The sequence below is a fragment of the Cibotium barometz genome, chromosome 6 (genome assembly GCF_041138505.1).
Source record: "Cibotium barometz isolate CiBa-2024 chromosome 6, ASM4113850v1, whole genome shotgun sequence".
Lineage (NCBI taxonomy): Eukaryota > Viridiplantae > Streptophyta > Polypodiopsida > Cyatheales > Cibotiaceae > Cibotium > Cibotium barometz.
Window position 1 is genome coordinate 1,892,136 of NC_141051.1, and position 18,611 is coordinate 1,910,746.

The window sequence follows — 18,611 nt, forward strand, 5'->3', positions numbered from 1 at the left end:
CACTCTCTTCTTTTTGAAAGCCCTCTCTAAGGTGCTCTGTGTAGCCTCTATGGCACAGAGCACCAAATGTATAGTTCTAATTAAAAAATCCCTTGCCTTCGATGTTTTTCGTATAGGTATAGCCAAAAGCATAGGCATAGAGGATCCTCAAGAAATAGCCCAATCACTCCTTAAGCACACTCTGCCCAATAACAAGAGAAGGAAGCTCAATATTGTAAGAAAGCATTTGTAAAGATGATGTATCATTTCTTATTATGAATACAATATAATTTTTGCAAACTTATTTTCATCAAGTATATCATTGTCTTTTTTGTTTGTACCATCAATGTTTTTGTGAATGCATCAAAAATGACCCTGGGAGCCTGGGGAGTAGTGCCAGAACAGCTTCCCCAGCTCTTCAGGAGCAATTCTGATGCATTGGATGATAAATAATATATTTTTACACATGATTAAAGGTATTTTTATCTTGTAAATTACTGTTTCTCATAATCAATGTACTCAACTTGATTATGAATACATCAAAAATGATTCTGAGTGGCTGGGAGAGTAGTGCCAGAACAATGCGAATTTTGAGCCTGCACCGCTGCTGTAGAGCCCAAATTCGCACTATTTTGGCATAGCTTCCCCAACCCTCCAAGAGCAATTCTGATGCATTGGATGACAAATAATGTATTTTTATACATGATTAAAGATATTTTTATTTTATAAATTACTATTTTTATAATTAATGTACTCAACTTCATTCAGAAATGATCCTAAGTGGATGGAGAAGCAATGCTAGAACAGTGCGAATTTTGAGCCTGCACCGTCGCTCGCTGCATAGCCTAAATTCGCACTGTTCTGGCATAGCTTCCTCAGTCCTCCAAGAGCAATTCTGATGCATTAATGACAAACAATGTAATTTTACACATGATGAAAGTTATTTTTATCTTACAAACTATTATTTCTCACAATTACTGTACTCATCTTTATTATAAATGCATCAGAAATGATCCTGAGTGGCTGTGGGGGGAGTAGTGCCAGAACAGTGCGAATTTTGAGCCTGCACCGTCACTGCAGAGCCTAAATTCGCAGTGTTCTGGAAATCCGTAGATAAATCATACTGTGTGATCTGATTGTTTTGAATCTCTGAAGAGGGTATCACCTCATATCTTTGAGAAAGAAGATGATCTGCAATCACATTAGCTTTCCCAAGGCAGTATGCCAACGTAAATTGATAACCCTGCAAAGCCAAAACCCATTGGAGTAACCGACCAGGTGGATGCCTTTTCCGGACGAGGCCAATGAGTGGCTGATGATCAGTTTCCACTGTCACTATAGTACCATGCACATAGGGATGTAGCTTCTGCATTGCCTACACCACAGCCAGCAACTCTTTTTCGGTGGTTGAGTAGTTCATCTCAGATTTGGAAAGGCTGCGACTCACAAAACAAATAGGCCACCACTCCTTGTCATGAGGTTGTAATAACATAGCCCCAATGCCGGTGTTGGAAGCATCCGTTCTAAGCAAATAAATCACCAGCACTCTCCTTTGAATCAAATCTGAAAAAATTGAATTGACCAATCGTTGAAATGTGATGGGTGCATCTGAAAGACCAAATGGCATCACAATAAATTGAAATAATCCCTTGGCTGTTCTGAAAGCTGTTTTTGGAGCATCTTGTGGATCCAGAGGAATCTGCAATACCCGGATGCTAAATCCAAAGAGGTGAAATATCTGGACTGTCCCAGCTCATCCAGCAAGTCATCTAATCTTGGCATCGGATAAACGTCATGAACAGTAATTTTGTTTAGTGGTTTGAAATCAATGCAAAATTTGTAGTCACCATTTGGCTTTTTGACTAAATGAGGTTTAGATGCCCATGGACTTCGGGAGGGCTGAACCACGCCTCTGCTTAACATGTCATTGTTTGACTGCATCTTCTATAATCTGATTCCTTTGGTGACCTTCGTCTTTGAGCCATTTTGATTGGGTTATGTGATCCCGTCCTAATAATATGTTGTACAGCTGCAGTGGTAATTGTGGCCTGCTTGGTGTCTGGGATTAGAGATGTAAAATTGCTAAGGATTTTCTGAATCTGCTGCATCCTCAACTCTTCGCTAACCACATCTTGTACCACTTGAGCACACATGTAGTGATCAATAGTGGTCATCTGCAGAAATGGCATCAGTAAGCAGTTGGGTAACACTAAATTTTGCTGACCAAAATCCAAATGTGCACAAGTCTTAAGTAACCAATCACAACCCAAAGTAACTCTGAACAACTGTCTGGGCAGCACATAACATCTGTGATAGAAAGTGGTGTACCCCAACTGAAAAGGGGCATCTATGGCTCTTAATGGTCTCCAAAGAAAATAGAAATTGCTGGGGCTGTCTGAACTGGTAAACCTAACTGCTGAACCAATTGTGTGTATGGAAGAGAATGAACCACGTGTATCCAAAAGGACCTCAACATCCACATTTTTAACAAGGGCCAGAACTGTACAAACAATCTTCTCTGACACTTGGGAGAGTTGGTATTGTGGGCGAGTATCTCCCAAAACCCACTCGCTTAATCGTTTATGCCAATTCTGCAACACCGGAAGTGACAATTTGGACATTCTGAACCTGTGGGCGAGGCCTCTTGGGAGCTCTGCAGTATTTAGCCACATGCCCATACTTATTACAATTAAAACACCTTGGCCTTCCCTGTGCATGTTTAGCAGTCTGTGTCCCTGTAAATTTTGGACATCAATATCCATTGGAACCACCCCATCTGATGGAAACTTATATTTGTTAAGCTCCTTTGGCTGCTGACCTGATTTCCCTGCCAATGTATAACTGTCACTATGAAGACCTGTTTCTACCCTCTGTGCAATTTCCATGGCTTCTTTTGAAAGTTTTAGGACCCTGCACCCGATGTGTTATGTCATGTCGCATTCCGGGCCACAAAAAGAACAGTTTCATGTCTTCAGTCATGTTGGGATCAGCCCGGATGAGGAGTTGATTTAATTGGACTCCAAATTGAGAGACTGGTTCACTGGGCAACTGGATACACTCACCAATTTGTTGTAAAGCAGACTGTGCACCATTGGTTTGAGCAAATGAATGAATTAGACTGGTTTTAATGGAACTCCACTGAGATTTAACTAATGCCTCCTGTTGAACATACCATGTTGTAGCTATTCCATCTAAAACAGTTCTGACTTCATGTGCCTTTCGTTCATCTGTCCAGCCATGATAGGTAGCTACATTCTCAAACTGATCCAACCATGTTAAAACATCTTCTGAGGGCAACCTTGAGAAGCCGCATGGCCTGACCCTTCTATCTATTAACTGATTCTGATTTTGATTTTGAAACTGAGGGTTTGTGATGATATTTACTAACGTTTGATTCGTGTTATTCATCTGCTGATTAGTTTGATGCATCTGTATCTTCAGGCCTTATATCAACGTCATCAGCTGATCCAACTGGTTATGACTGGAAGACACACCATCAACTCTGTCGTCTGCCTGCATGGCATGATCGCCAAAATCATCTGCCATTTGCTTGAAGAGCCGTCACCTCACTCGAAGACACACCATCAACTCTGTCGTCAGCCTGCATGGCATGATCGCCAAAATCATCCGCCATTTGCTTAACTGCCGTTTTCATCCGTATTCTCAACGTCTTATCACATTACATCACACGTGGATGGTTTACATCACACGTGGCTGGTGCCACGTCACAGAACCTTAGAAAGAACCATCCGATTTGGACATTCTTTAAAAGGCTAGTGATTATTAAAAAAAGATTTTGGTTCCATATTTCATGCCTGCCACACATAGTATTTTCCATTTGACGCTCATTGGGTTAGCCAAACCAAGAACTCGTCACGTTCCTCACCTTACAAGTTTCTTTTTGTTTTGTGGAAGTATTCACGGCTGCCACACATACTATTTTCCATTTGCCGCTCGTTGGGTTAGCCAAGAGGGGGTTGAACCAAGAACTGCCTCGTCACCTTCCTCACCTTACACGTGTACGGAGATCCAAAAAATGCTTCAAAGGTAGCAAAATTCACGTTGATACTTGGTGCTGGTCACCAGCCCGATTTCCAAGGAGTAGACGCAACAGGCACAAATTTGCCTTTACACGTCAGACAATCTCCTTTCTCACAGGTTGCTTCTGCTCCTGTGCATGGGGTACGAAACCCAGCTTTTTTTCCACCTTATGCTAAAAGCACCAATATAACATCAATCTATATATATCTTATAGGGCTTCACTTACGGCGCCAGGTGGCAACATTTTTAGGCATGTCTAGGTGTTGTAGGTGTTCACTAGCGTCAATCCTTTAGAATTTGAAAAAAGGGGGTAAAGGATACGTGGTGGGCCTGCAAAACCAAAGTAAAGGATACGTCAGTCAGTCGTGGGCTTGCAAAACCAAAGAGCCGTTGCAACGCCACATCCTCCATAAGTAAGCATTTCTTTCCCCTTGCTCCGGAAGCCGCTCGCGTGTCTCGCTCGCTCGCTCGAGCAAGGTCACTGCGAATCATTTCACTATCGAAACGAAACGATGCTGAAACGATTTATTTTGGAACAAAACGTTTCAACACCAGGTAGGTGGACAATGAAACGTTGGACGGAAACGTTCATATACATAAAATGCGAAGGTACTGGCCAATAGTTATAAGATGATATTAGCATATTTATCATCAGTAAACAAAGAAGACATACAAAAGAGGAGAAAAGAATAATTAGGATGAAAGAAGGAAAGAGAAAGAATTATAAAAGCTAAAAAGCACACAAAATCACCTTCTTTTTTCCCCACATGAAACGATATGGTTTCAATGTGCACATGAAACGTTTCAACACTGAAATGTGAAACGAGTTTCAAAGCCACTGAAATGAGTTTCATGGTGACCATGCTCTCGAGCCCGTTGGTCGATGGCGTAGTTGCATACTCCATGAACACGCTCTCAAAAGAGCTGACGGAGGAGGCCCTTAGCTCTGCGTTTCTGAGAGAAATGAAATGGAAATGATATATTAACGTCTCTAAGAGGCCATAATGGCCTATGAGACCAAAATTGAGAGTACATCTGAAGTTGGTGTCTCATCAAAGAGAACAACTAAACGAGACTAAAAAGTACAATAACTGATTGTCTTACAGTTATAAGAACATAATTGTAAGATTCCGAGATGATACTGAGTAGAAAATATTGGAAAATGTATATCAGGTAGATCTATGTATGCTGATCAGTTGAAGTGTTGTCCTCTCCTTAGATCAAGTATCTCTGCCATGGGACTGTCTATAATGGAGGGGTCGTAGAAGCGAGGTACGCGCCTCTGATGAGCAAAGAAATCTGTTAGGGTCCTCTATCTAGGTACATCATGGCTCGGTCTCCTGTCTGCCAAGAGGGTCTCTGTGTGTCTCCTGAGCTCAAGTAGGTACAATCCCAAGCATCTCTGATCCTCAAACTCCATGACCCTGCATAACGGCCCAAAACCCTCTCAGAAGCGGCAGTGATATCTCCCTCGGATCTCATAATAGACTGAACATCGGCAAATGTAGTGCTCCTTTGTCTCTGCCTCCTGGTAGCATTGCTGATAAATGCGGTCATCCAAGATCTGATGCACATATTGCCCTGTCTCAATCCGCAGCTGGTGTGATGAGGTCCGGATCTGTCCAATGGCACAACGTATCCCATGTGATAGGTGTACATCCATGTACGCTGGGTGGGTGATAAAATCATCTGGTGAGGTGTGTAGAAAATGGCTCTTGTAATGAGCCATTTTTGTGCCTAAGGGCTCAAGGGGGCTAGTCCATGTCCTCTCAAGAGAGAGAGAGAGAGAGAGAGAGAGAGAGAGAGAGAGAGAGAAGAAGAAGAAGAAGAAGAAGAAGAAGAAAGTCATATTAACATCCGCGGAATGTCTTGAAGACATATGGGATCAAAAGACATGACATCACAATCATTACAATCCACTTCGGGGTGCACTTAGGCGCAAGTGCGCATAAGCGCACACATTGAAAATAAAAATAAAAAGCTAAGGGTCAACTACCATGTGTAATATGAATGCTTGTGGTACGTAGGAGAGAGCTAGTTAGTGGGGTTTAGGCTTCCGGAAGTCTTCAATTATTGCTCTTCCTTTGCGGTAGACAGCCCACTTTCCAGCTTGGCGGGCTTCTCGAACTTTAGCAAGTTCTGCACTTTTGTTTTTGAGCTGCATAGGTGTAAGCTCGTCTGCTAGCCACAGCTTGGTGCCTTGGAGTGTCGCAAAACCTTGATCTTCTCCTTCTTGGTTTCATAGCATAGGATGGCCTGTCCCCCTTTTGGAGTAATGAGATATGGATTGCCTATGTCAATGGAGGGGAGAACCCTGCTGATTCTCCTCTTCTAGATGTCCGTATCGGGGATGTAGTCATCTGCATCAATCTCGGTTTGCTCCCTTACCTCTTGCTTGTCCCAACCCTGTGGGAGTCCCCCTACCCGAATGTCTCGGAGAGAGAGAGAGAGAGAGAGAGAGAGAGAGAGAGAGAGAGATGGTGCTTATTTGTTTTGTCATCATCATCCATGGCGTCTTCTGTTCGGGTTGTGGAGCATGTAGTCCTCTTCAGAGCAAGGGATGGAGCTGCGCGCTCCGCCACGGAGTCATGGGCACCACCGGAGATGACAGGAGACTGGGAGCAGAAGTCAGAGGTGACACTAACGTGCAGGGGCAGTCGGAGGTGACACTAACGTGCATAAACTCCGCCTCTTCTTCAGCACAAGGAGGAAAGGTGTTGGCAAGGTTTCTTCATCATCGGCTTTGGCTCCCCATGCTGCGATGCAGAGCTTCTTGGCCGGCCCCTCTGCTGACAGCTCTAAGCGGCTTCCATGACTGCACCAACACAATCACCACTGCATATCGCCAAGAAAGGTACTAAAAATAGTATGCAATATTGTTCAAATAAAAGCTGGATTAGGGGTTAATTACCAAGGCAAGGTTCTGTGCAGTCCAAGTAGTTTACAGCCAGAGCGGTTGCATGCCTTTCAATCGCTGCCAACATGGAGGAAATAGACGTTCCAGCGTTGCTTGATTTGCTGGTCATTTTTCTGAGACACACTAGCGCACAAGATTTCGTGAGACTTGAGACTTCTCTTTTAGAGGTTTGTTAACTCATGTGGACCTTTAAACAGATTGATGGCATGGAGCACTCCTTCCATGGTGCAACTGTGCAGAGAATGGAATTGGCTGTTGTGAACAGCCTGGATTGGAAGCTTCGATCAGTCACTCCATTTGCCTTTGCAGAGAAGGCAATAAGTTGCCTTGATGTTGGTCATCATGCAAAGAACTTGCTTCTCAAACGTGTCTCAGAGCTCCTTCAAGGAACACTGCCAGGTCCTAATTGCACCAAGAGGACGATCATTTTGATTTCCTCAACTGCAAAGCATTTATGTTTAATTAGCTGTAGCCTAGAGGCGCGAGCCAGATTAGCTGATGTGTGTTTCTTGCATTGTATATGTAGGTGCAATCTCAAGTAGTGGGCATGGAATGGACTTCATGCATCCTTTGGCATATATGGCCTCAAAAAGTAGCAACAGTACATGCCATCTATTTCGCATTCTTTTAGCATGCATTCCATGGCCTAATTATGGCTTCGATGATGCCCTCATACCCTCTCAACCCCATCCTAGAAGCACAACAGCAACAGTTATATATATATATATACTTGCCTTGCATCTAACACCAGCCTTGCCATGATTCTATTCTATCCGCAGCTCAGTCCCATAGGGTCATCCGTGCTGAAAACAAAGCAGCCCAGTCCACATTTTTGATCACATTCTAAATGTCACATTCATATTTGACATACACTTCTTTGTACCATCTTGGAAGCATGTATTATCTAGACCCCTCATGCAATGCTTGGATGAGACCTGCCTCTACTGTCTTCTCACTGAGATCCAGCAGCTACAACAACTATGCTTAATTTCCAAGAACTCCCACAGAGACAGGACTTCCAGGGAGGGGATGCCCCCAGTGAAAGAGGGGATGTCGCCATGGATTTGATTGTGGAAGAGGTTAAGTAGCTCCAAGTTGATCAGATTGTTGAACTGCTGAGGAATGTGGCCAGAGAGTTGATTGTTAGAGAGATCGAGGGACCTCAAGCTCACCAAGCCATCGAGCTCAGGCGGAATGGGGCCTGTGAGTGAGTTAATCTAAAGGAAAAGGGATTCAAGCTTGGTGAGGTTATGAAGGTGGGAGGGATTACTCCTGGTGAGCCCATAATTGGCCATATCCAATAGAACCAGCTCAGTGAGACGACATAGAGCATAAGGAATTCCTTTGTCGAATATGTTGAAGTAGCCCAGGTAAAGCTCCTGCAAAGGGCGAGGTTGCCCAGTTCCACGAGAATTCATTCCGTCAGGGAGTTACCTGAGAGGGCCAAGTAGGTGAAGCTCTGAAGAGCGCCATCTTGAGGCGGAATGAAGCCAAGGAAGTAGTTGCCTCCCAGGTGGAGATGGCGCATGCAGGTGAGCTTGCTGATTTGCAAAGGAAGCAGCCCCGTGAAATTGTTGTTGTAGACGTCCAGTACCTCTAGGGAAACAATCTTGCTCGAGTTCCGAGCCGGGAAGTGGTCGCCCATAAAATTGTTAGAGATGTTTAAGAGGTTAAGCAGCTCCAAGTTGATCAGATTGTTGAACTGCCGAGGAATGTGGCCAGAGAGTTGATTGTTAGAGAGATCGAGGGACCTCAAGCTCACCAAGCCATCGAGCTCAGGTGGAATGGGGCCAGAGAGTTGATTGTTAGAGAGATCGAGGGACCTCAAGCTCACCAAGCCATCGAGCTCAGGCGGAATGGGGCCTGTGAGTGAGTTACTCTAGAGGAAGAGGGATTCAAGCTTGGTGAGGTTATGAAGGTGGGAGGGAATACTCCCGGTGAGTGCACAATTGGCCATATCCAATAGAACCAGCTCAGTAAGACGGCATAGAGCATAAGGAATTCCTCTGTCAAATACGTTGAAGTAGCCCAAGTAAAGCTCCTGCAAGAGCGTGAGGTTGCTCAGTTCCACGAGAATTCTTTCCGTCAGGGAGTTACCTGAGAGGGCCAAGTAGGTGAGGCTCTGAAGAGCGCCGTCTTGAGGCAGAATGAAGCCAACGAAGTAGTTGCCTCCCAGTTGGAGATGACGCATGCAGGTGAGCTTGCTGATTTGCAAAGGAAGCAGCCCCGTGAAAATGTTGTTGTAGGCGTCCAGTACCTCTAGGGAAACAAGCTTGCTCGAGTTCCGAGCTGGGAAGTGGTCGCCCATAAAATTGTTAGGGATGTTTAAGAAGCGAAGGCTGCAGCCTATGTCACAATGATGCGAAGGGAGCCTACCCGTTAGATTGTTCACAGCAAGGGAGAGGTTCACCAAGTTATGCACCCGCCCAATTTCGGGTGAGATAAAGCCTGAAAGGTTCATGTTGGAGAGGTCTAAAGCCTCTACCACCATCGGCGATGAGCCCCAACTTGGTGTGCTAGACATGTTGCAATGCATGCCATTCCATTTACAAGGGGTGCGGCTGTCTGCTGTGTAGTGGCAACACTACGGGGCCTTTGAGCTTTGCATAGCAATTCGTAATGTAGTTTTGATTTTTGTAATTTTGATAATTTTGATATTTTGTATTTTTTCGTTTTCTTTTTATTTGCAGGCTAAAGAGTGAGATGCTAATGGCAAGGGCGCAACGGAGAGAAGCTTGCACCTCTGTAAAGGGCGAGTAGGCAACGACGTGTGCTGTGATAAGGTGAGAGAGAGGAGCGAAAGAGAGAGGGAGGCATGCTAGGCAGTGTGTGTAATGCAAATGCAATGACTATGGGGTGCACCTTGAAAGCCTATGGAATAGGACTAACTAAGCATGTTTGCAAAACGTGTTGTGCTTGCCAACACAAAAAAATCGCCTGGTATGCTAAGAGGTATTCTTGATTTGAGTTTTTGTCTTTTGATCTCCACTAAACCAAAAAAATCCAAACTAAAGTAACATTGAAATGTGTTGAACTGATGTAGCTTTTGTCTAGACATGGCCAACTTCACTTGCATCTTAGGCATGTGGGCGGTAAGAGGAGCAAGTGACAAAGAAAAACAAATTCTTGATGCAATTGTCTGTCAAGGGTTCTTGGGCAATGCCTTGGTGGACATGCATATCAAATGAATGATGCTTGCAATAGCAACACAAGTGCTCGATGGGCTACAAATTAAGGCATGCCTTCATGGTATGCATTCCTCCCCGTCCGGAGGACGGGTGGGAGACTAGTTTAGATTACGTGTCAATTCGCAGATTCTCTCCTCTTATCTAATCCCATGTTCTTGCACGTGTCTCTAAAGCTGTAGAAATGTGCTCAGGTTTGGTTCTTGTATTTGGAAGTTTTAGCCAAATAATTTCTGATGCTATAGAAGAATCCAAGATCTTATTGGGATATATGTGTAACAAAGTGAAAAGAGGTTTAAGTCAATGTGGGCTCAAAGCCAAGGGATGAAAGGGGCCAAGGGTTAGGCATACTTATGGACACTTTTAAGTGTAATATGAAAGGGTGGCCTAGTATATAAGGCAATATGGGTTGTAATCTTTGTTAACCTTGATAATCACTTGGATAATGAGAATTTACTTTTTTCTTTCCTAAATCTAGACTAATCTTTGTTAATCTTTGCTAATTCATATTTTCTAGCCAATCTTAAGCTAATCTGCGCTAGTGAGGCTAATCCACTCTCTTTCATTGGCAACAGACCCTTGCTTTGGTTTACTTTTTTCCCAATTCTTTCCATGGATCTATAGTTGAAAATTTCAAACCCTAATTTCCATGGTTTCTCCTTCACATTTTCTCTAAATTATTGGGGCATTATCTGGAGTAGGAGTTTGATCTTTCCTTCTTGCAAATTCATAAAATTTTCCTATTTTTCTGAAATTTTCTTGATCTTTTTCTCTCTCATCCAGACTCTAAATCTTCAAGCTAACCGTAGCCTGTGAATTTGATGAACAATGAAGGTTAAAGTTTCTTTTGCTTAATACACATCACAATCATCATGGACAAGCAGGATGGCGAATAGCAGGCGGCGGCGGATTTCAGGGCGGCAGCATTGAATTTTTGCACAAAACCAGTTGTGGCTGAGTAATTGCTTTCAGATATGCAGATCCGTCGTTTATTGGATGTGGATTCACAACGTCTACTAGCGATTGTGGATTAGCTTGCCGCCAGTCACACAAGATTCATCTCGGTTTGTTTCTGGGATGTAGCAGGAGATGCTGGAAGCAATCTGCTGCACTGGTTGGAAGCAATCTGCTGCACTGGTTGGAAGCAATCTGATGCAGCAGTTCTACCATCATATGCTCTAGCAGGCAGCAGTTCTACCATCATGCCATCCTCCTCGTAGTTGGGTTTACATTTGACGAGTCAAGGAGACAACAGAAAAGCTAGCTACATTTGAAGCTAGAATTGTAGAGGTAAACTTAACATAATGCACATTGAACTCTTAACGTCCTCGTAGAAAACAACTTAAGACAAGCTCAAACTTGATTGCTCAAGAGTTACAGAATACTGCTATAGTATGATTCAAGAGAAAGGGAAGAACTTGTCTTGTGTTGGCATAATTCCAGAGCAAGTGTTGGCAAGCAACAGCTCTATCACCTATGTGCAGCAATTAGCAATGTTTGTCTAGGAGATGGCAGGAGTGTTTGTTCTTCAACATGAAGAGTTTGGTCTTCTTCAACATGCATGCTGCCATTTGAAGAGGCTTTTGAGCACACCCTAACAAGCCCTTGGATCGAGACTTGCTTGTGTCAAGCACAAGTTCTTGGTTAGCCATTGATCTTTTACCTTTTGATTCTCGCCTTTGCTGATTATGTCATGAGCATTGCAATTTCTTCAAGTTGCACAAGTTTTTAGGGAATTACCATGGGTTCTTGATCGAATGCATAATTAGTTTAAGATTTAGCAATGTTGCATTTGGCTCCCCAAGGCTTCTGTAAGTGGTTTCTCTCCATTTTCAAGGCTTGGATACATTGGTGAGTTCCAATAAAGCTTATGGACTGATTTTACATGCTTTTCTGTGCTTTTGTACCAAGAAAGCAAGAAATTTGTATTTCCATTGGCAATAAGCTTGACTTTTCACCATATTAGCAACATTGGACACATTCTTGTCTCCTTCTGATCAAAGAATCACCATAATGAAGCTTCCATTGTGTTTCTTGATACATTAAGGGCTTTTTGCCATAGCCATACATGTTTATGATGCTTTGCATTTAAGTCTACATCAAAATGGTGACTCTTTTGGCAATAATGGCTTCACATGGGCAAGATTTATTACATTTTTGGTGAATTTGGGAATGATTATGGCATATTGCATGTATAATGGTGTATGGGGGATATGCTATGACTCTTATGGATGGCTTTCATGTGTTTCCTGAGCCTTTGGTAAAAGATTTGGTACCGGATACATTGTAAAGCTTATGCTTATGAGTTGTGATGAATCAATGATTTGGCATGCATCTATAAGTGCCATTTGTAAGTGATCTATACTCTTATTCACTTCTAAGCTTTCATTTGATACTTGCATAAGTAAAAAGCTAGATATGTGGTGAGGGTATCTTGGCGATAAGGAGAAGAGACCAAGGAGAGTGCGTCTTGAACTTTCAGTGTTGTGAGTGTTGTGGGAAAGCAGTATGGAAAGAGATTAGGTACAATGGTGGTGAAGACTTGGATGAAACTCTTGTCCTTGGATATCAAAATTGGGTAAGAGGGTTGAAAGAAATTGTACCGGGAGATCGGCAAGCTTCAACGTGCTCCATTGACACAAACTAAGTGGTATTGCATCAATACAATAGGGCAAATGGATATGTAAGCTTGTATGGATTATGAGTTGATTTTTATGTCACCATTTGGCCACCCATGCTTTCTCATTATGTATGTACATTGGATTGGTATCCATGGTAGTTGCACATGCCGATCATTAATGCCACTCATGTGATACTTTGGACTTGGCTTTCTGTTGGGACTTGTGCTTGTGTGTACATGCCCGAAAATCCCTGGAGGATTGGTGTTCTATTGGGTATGGTACCTTGTGTAATTGTCTGGAGCACGTCTATTTTGGTTTAGTCTCATGAACGGGGATTGTCCATACTAATGCTGCATTGCATAGCATCTTTATGTGCTTACTTGCAATTGAAATTGCATGCTATTTTCATGCTTGCCTAACCAATGCGTAGTTTCGGGTAAGGGGACGTCCACCTGTGTACCGTGCGTGTGATACTGTCAGCTGACATGGTTATGTGGCATGTGACAGGTGGTAAGTATTGGTCATAAACCTAGCCTTAGGAATTAGCACTAATTTATAAGTGAGAGTGTACACACTTTATTAAGTTTTGGGGGCAACCAAAACTCACCTATAAATTATGAGACAAGCCTTGTATTCGCACACATTGATGTCCCAAGGTGGATAAAACCCAATGCCCATCCCATCGCCTCCTTTGTACAAAGGGAGCAACCAGTCATGTGTCCGTTTTAGCTTACACCACAAAGTATTTGTCCTCTCTTCTTGACACCTAGAGTGGACAACTCATCTTATCTCTCTTCTCTCTCTCTAGAAGTAGATGCCCCCTTCATGAGACCTCTTTGGCTGTATTTTCTGCTCTCTCCTTCTCAACTCCATTTCCAAGCTTGCTAGTGTGTTTTCCAAGCTTCCAAGAGTGTTTCTAGGTGGTGTTCACTCTCCCCCACACTCCCAATGACTGAAATTTAGCAAAACAGCTCTTATTTTTGTTATAATTTTTGGTTTTTTTTGTGTTGAAAACCTAATTTCAGCCTTCCTTTCTCAAGTTGAACCATAGGGGAAGCTTTCCCAGGGTTTCATTCATCCTCTTGAACACTTTTGTCGTGAAGAATCGAGACAAATCGAAGATTTGAACACTCTAAACGCTTCCATCGCAAAGACTTCCACTGTCATCAACTCTACTTGCACAACTGGTAACCTTTGCTGCTTTAATATGGAAGCAATTAGTAGAAGGGAGGAATCGGACTTCATGATCACATACCTTGTGTAGTATTCTCTTGTCCTACGTGCTCTCTTGCAGATTATTGCTACCATGTGTTGGTGGAATAATAGAGAGAGCAGATGGTAGGAAACATGGGCACTCGAGAGGGTAGTGTGAGTTGCAAGTCTACATCGACAACCAAGTTACATTGGTATTAGAGCATATGGTTCTCTTTCACTTCTATCGTGAAAGATGATGAGTGTGAACATTAGCTATCTCTACACTTAGAACACTGGACAGTCATACAATGAATGTCGGCGGAGATGCCACAAGGGGCAGGAACAATGAAATGCATACTTCTAATGCTTTACAGTGAATGTTGGAGATGCTAACACAAGGGGCAGGAACAATGAAATACATACTTCTAATGCTTTACAGGATAAGCAAACTCATGTGGTGCACATTAGGAAACATGAACATGTGGGATAGCTCTCGTAACAAAGAAAAAATGTAGGAAGAAGAGTCCATAGCCTTAAGGGCTGAACTTACTTGCATGCAGGCTCTTCTTTATGCACAACAAGAAGAATTGAAGCTTTACCGTCACAAGGATCCATTGGTACCTGATCGTTTGAAGGCCAAGAAAGCTAAATCTTATATGGAGCATGCAATTGCAATGATTGCTCAAGAGTTGCACATACAATCGAGGGATGCAGCACGTGCATACTTGGCTCGTACACCGAGGATGTCTATGTAGAAAAGGCAACCATCCCACATGCTTTGGTATCCCCACAGGTGCTCGAACAAGAATTTATATCTAACGATGAATCCTCATGTTATTGGAGAGGAACTATCGATAACTTCACGCCATGCAGAGTACCTTATGTAGCCCATGAAGCATACAATGTTTCTAGAAGTGGTCAAAATGTATGTCGAATGCCATTATCGGCTGAAAATGTGCATGCACAACACATGCAACATGGGCTGCAATTTTTTGTTGATGTAGGTATTCCATGTATCTCTCATGCCACGCATGCCTTGGAGTGTGCTCGTGAGGGAGAAGCTATGGGTGAAAATGCACCAATGTGTGTTGAGGGGCCAGTCATGCCTCATGCTTACAGGGCACATGTATCTATGCCCAATGCATCACCTTTTGTTCCTAAAATGATGCCAGTCACATGGGTTGTCCAATGGGCAAACATGCAGGAAACATGTTAAGATGCAGGCTAATGCATCAAAGTCTCGTGACTTCAAAGCTGGAGACAAATCTGTGAAGTTTGATGCATATCAGGGAGAATATGATACATCAAAGGCACTTGCTTTCATTGCCCAGTTTGGTATTGCTTTTAGTGAGATGAGGATTTCACTCAAAAATCCATGATCCGGCATGTAAGCATGTTCATGAAAGACATTGTTGCCCATGGGTGGCTCACGGAGAGGCTCTCACCGAGAATAATCCTATTAGATCATGGGAAGAATTCAAGGAGAGGTTCTATACCCTATTCTTGCCTCCCAATGCATTGAATGAGATAACAATGAAGTGGGATTGGGTGAAGCAGAATGAGGAGGAAACAATGAATGCATATGTGCAAAAGTTTTGGAAAGTGCTTTTGGAGGTGTCTCCATTTATGCATGTCACCAAGGCAGAAAGGAAAAGAAGGTTTCAATCTGTGTACAAAGCGGGACTACAAATGTATTCTGGTCACACCTTACACCAACTAATTGCAGCTGCTATACTGCCACACCGAGTAATTGGAACCCAAGTTAAGTCGATCCAATAAGTCTAAATCCTTATTTCAAGGCAAAGAGAGGGCTGTCCCAAACTTGCAAAATAATGGACAGCCACCTAAAAAGGACCAAAAACAAGACAAAAATGGTCCAAAGGTTGAAAATAAGTCTACCAAGAAGCGTCCCTTCAAAGTGAGAGACTATGGTCTCACTCTGGAGTAGAAAAAGCAATATATGAGCGAGGGGAAACGCTTTACTTGTGGTAGCACCAAGCATATTGCAAATGCATTCCCAAACAAAAGCGTGATAATGCGAATACATCAAAGTCCAATGTGCATATGGTTATGGATGTGCAGGGCAACACTCACATGATAGCAAAGATAGGGTTGTATGTAAAGCTTGGGGACAACTTAAGGTTCAGCCCGCTTTGTTCATGTTTGATGATCATGCAACTGAGAACTTCATATCTACACAGATGGCAACTGCTTTGGGTATTGAAGTGGAGGACATGGGTCCTTAAATTGAAGCAGGGGTTGCCTTTGTTGGGTAGAGAAGTGCAGGTTATGCCTATTATTGGCAAGTTGCGCATACACATTCAAGGCTATGTGGATCATGACGACTTTCTTGTAGCGCCTTTGGATGGCTGTGATGTATTGCTTGGAAAGCCTTGGCATACATGCATTGATCTGTGCAAGGCTTACAAGACCAATAGGATCACCTTTATGCATAAAGTCCGAGAGCATGTGATTGATGCTGGGGAAGAGGGGGATACCATTTTCCTTGTATCTCATGTACAAATCAAGAAAGTAATGAAAAAGAGTATTTTTGCGTACTTGATTTTTGTACGGGATCATGTTGAAGAAAATAATGTGCATGTAAACACTCTTAGTAATGTTAGGTTGAAATTTAAATAAGCTCACCATGAAGAATCGATTTCCGATTTCACGCATAGACGACATCCTTGACAAGTTGGATGGATCGGCATGTTTTAGTCGAATTGATCTCAAGAGTGGGTATCATCAAGTGCGTGTGGTGCTTGAGGATGTACATAAAATTGCTTTCAGCATAGCATTTGGGCTTTATGAGTATCTTGTTATGCTTTTTGGTCTTACAAATGCCCCGGCTACATTCAATAGAATGATGGATCATATATTCCGTGGGTACATGAAATTTACAGGTGTCTTTCTTTGATGACATTCTAGTCTTCTCGAAGATCGAAGAAGACCATAGAGCTCATTTGGCTATTGTTTTTGAAGAATTCCGTTAGCATAAACTCTTCATAAATGCAAAGAAGAGTGAGTTGTTCTTGTCAAAGATACATTATCTTGGGCATATTGTGTCCAAAGATGGAGCACGGATGGATCCTGCAAAGATTGATGGCAATTCGGAATTGGCCCGAATTGAGATCAGTGCATGAGATCCGTAGTTTTCTTGGATTATGCTCATATGGACTGATGTAGAGAGGAATGCATTCCTCAAATTGAAAGATGCAACTACACAAGGTCCAGTATTGATCATTCCGGATTTGCAAAAGCCATTTAGTGTGGAATGTGATGCATCTAGAAATCGCATAGGAGCTGCCCTAAATCAAGAGGGACATGTCGTGGCTTATGAGAGTTGTAGGTCAAGAACACCATCAAAGCTTAGCATATGGTTAAAATATATCTTGTAGAAGTGTTCAAGCATCATGGAATGCCGAAGTCCATTGCGGGGGATAGAGATCCCAAGATTACAAGTCTCTTTTGGCGGGCCTTATTTGATAATATGGGCACCAAATTGGACTTCTCATCGGCATATCACTCTCAAATGGATGGGCAAAGTGAGGCTGCAAATGCAACTGTGTTAGATCTCTTGAGATGTTATGTGCGGATCAGAAGTCTTTTTGGGAGCAGTACTTACCGCTTGTGGAATTTGCATACAACAACATGGTGTATGCATCTACAAGAAAGGCCCCATTTGAGGTTGTTTATGGTAAAGTGGTTTTGCCACCCATCCTTTGCATAAAGGATGAGATATTTGCAGTTGATGAGTATGTAAGAGACTTGGATATTGCTTTTTCTCACGTGCGAACAGCCATTGCAAGGTCACAAGACAAGCATAGAAGGTAATTTGATGTTAAAGAGAATGATCGCGTATCGCTGAAATTTGAGAAAGCAAGACTTGGAAAGAGCCATGGCAAAGAGGGTGCATACCCTAAGCTTGCAACAAGGTACTATGGGCCTTTTCAAGTAATGAAGAAGATCAATGAAGTGATTTTCAGGTTGGCGTTGCTTAGTCATTGGCACATACACAATGCTTTTCATGTGAGTCTCCTTCACAAATATGTCAGAGCCCATTGAAGCGGTCATGGAGGATCCACCACAAGTGGATGAGCTTGAGAAGATTTTGCAGCCAAAGCAGATTGCGTGTCACAAAAGGAACGCAAGCTTGTTGCAGGCAAAGTTGTTAGGCGTTACCTTGTGAAGTTTAAGAACTATCCTCCCATTGGTAGTACTAAATGGGTAAATGAAGAGTTCTTTAGAGATTGCCCGCATTTACTTCAGATGTATTTGGATGCTTTTCAGTTGCGGACAACTGTTTAGAAGCCGAGGGGGATGTCACCATTTGGCCACCCAATTGGTCCACCCGTGCTTTCTCATTATGTATGTACATTGGATTGGCGTCCACAACAGTTGCGTATGCCGGGGATTGATACCACTCATGTGATACTGTGGACTTTAATTTCCATTGGGACTTGTGTCCATGTGTACATGCCTGGAAATGCTTGGAGGATTGGTGTTCCATTGGGTCTGGTACCTTGTGTACTTACCTAGACTACGTCTATTTTGGTATAGTCTCATGAACGGGGATTGTCTATACCAATGCTACATTGCATAGTATCTTTATGCGCTTGCTTGCAATTGAAATTACATGTTGTTTTCATGCTTGTCTGACCAATGTGTAGTTTC

The 18,611-nt window shown here is 42.9% G+C and overlaps 1 protein-coding gene across 4 annotated transcripts in view; it reads left to right on the plus strand.

Annotated features, from left to right (window-relative positions):
* The first annotated feature begins 5,927 nt into the window (after positions 1-5,927).
* LOC147637335 (uncharacterized) overlaps positions 5,928-18,611 on the plus strand; it is a 41,763-nt gene continuing 29,079 nt past the window's right edge. For 2 of the 4 annotated variants that reach the window (XR_015266025.1, XR_015266024.1), the window contains exons 1-2: positions 5,928-6,874; positions 9,628-9,720. Coding sequence is in view for 1 of the 4 variants with exons in the window: in XM_086799110.1 (XP_086655236.1) it covers positions 6,609-6,874; positions 9,628-9,697 (336 nt within the window). In the remaining 3 variants the exon portion in view is untranslated. The other 2 variants (XR_015266023.1, XM_086799110.1) reach the window with 2 other exon arrangements.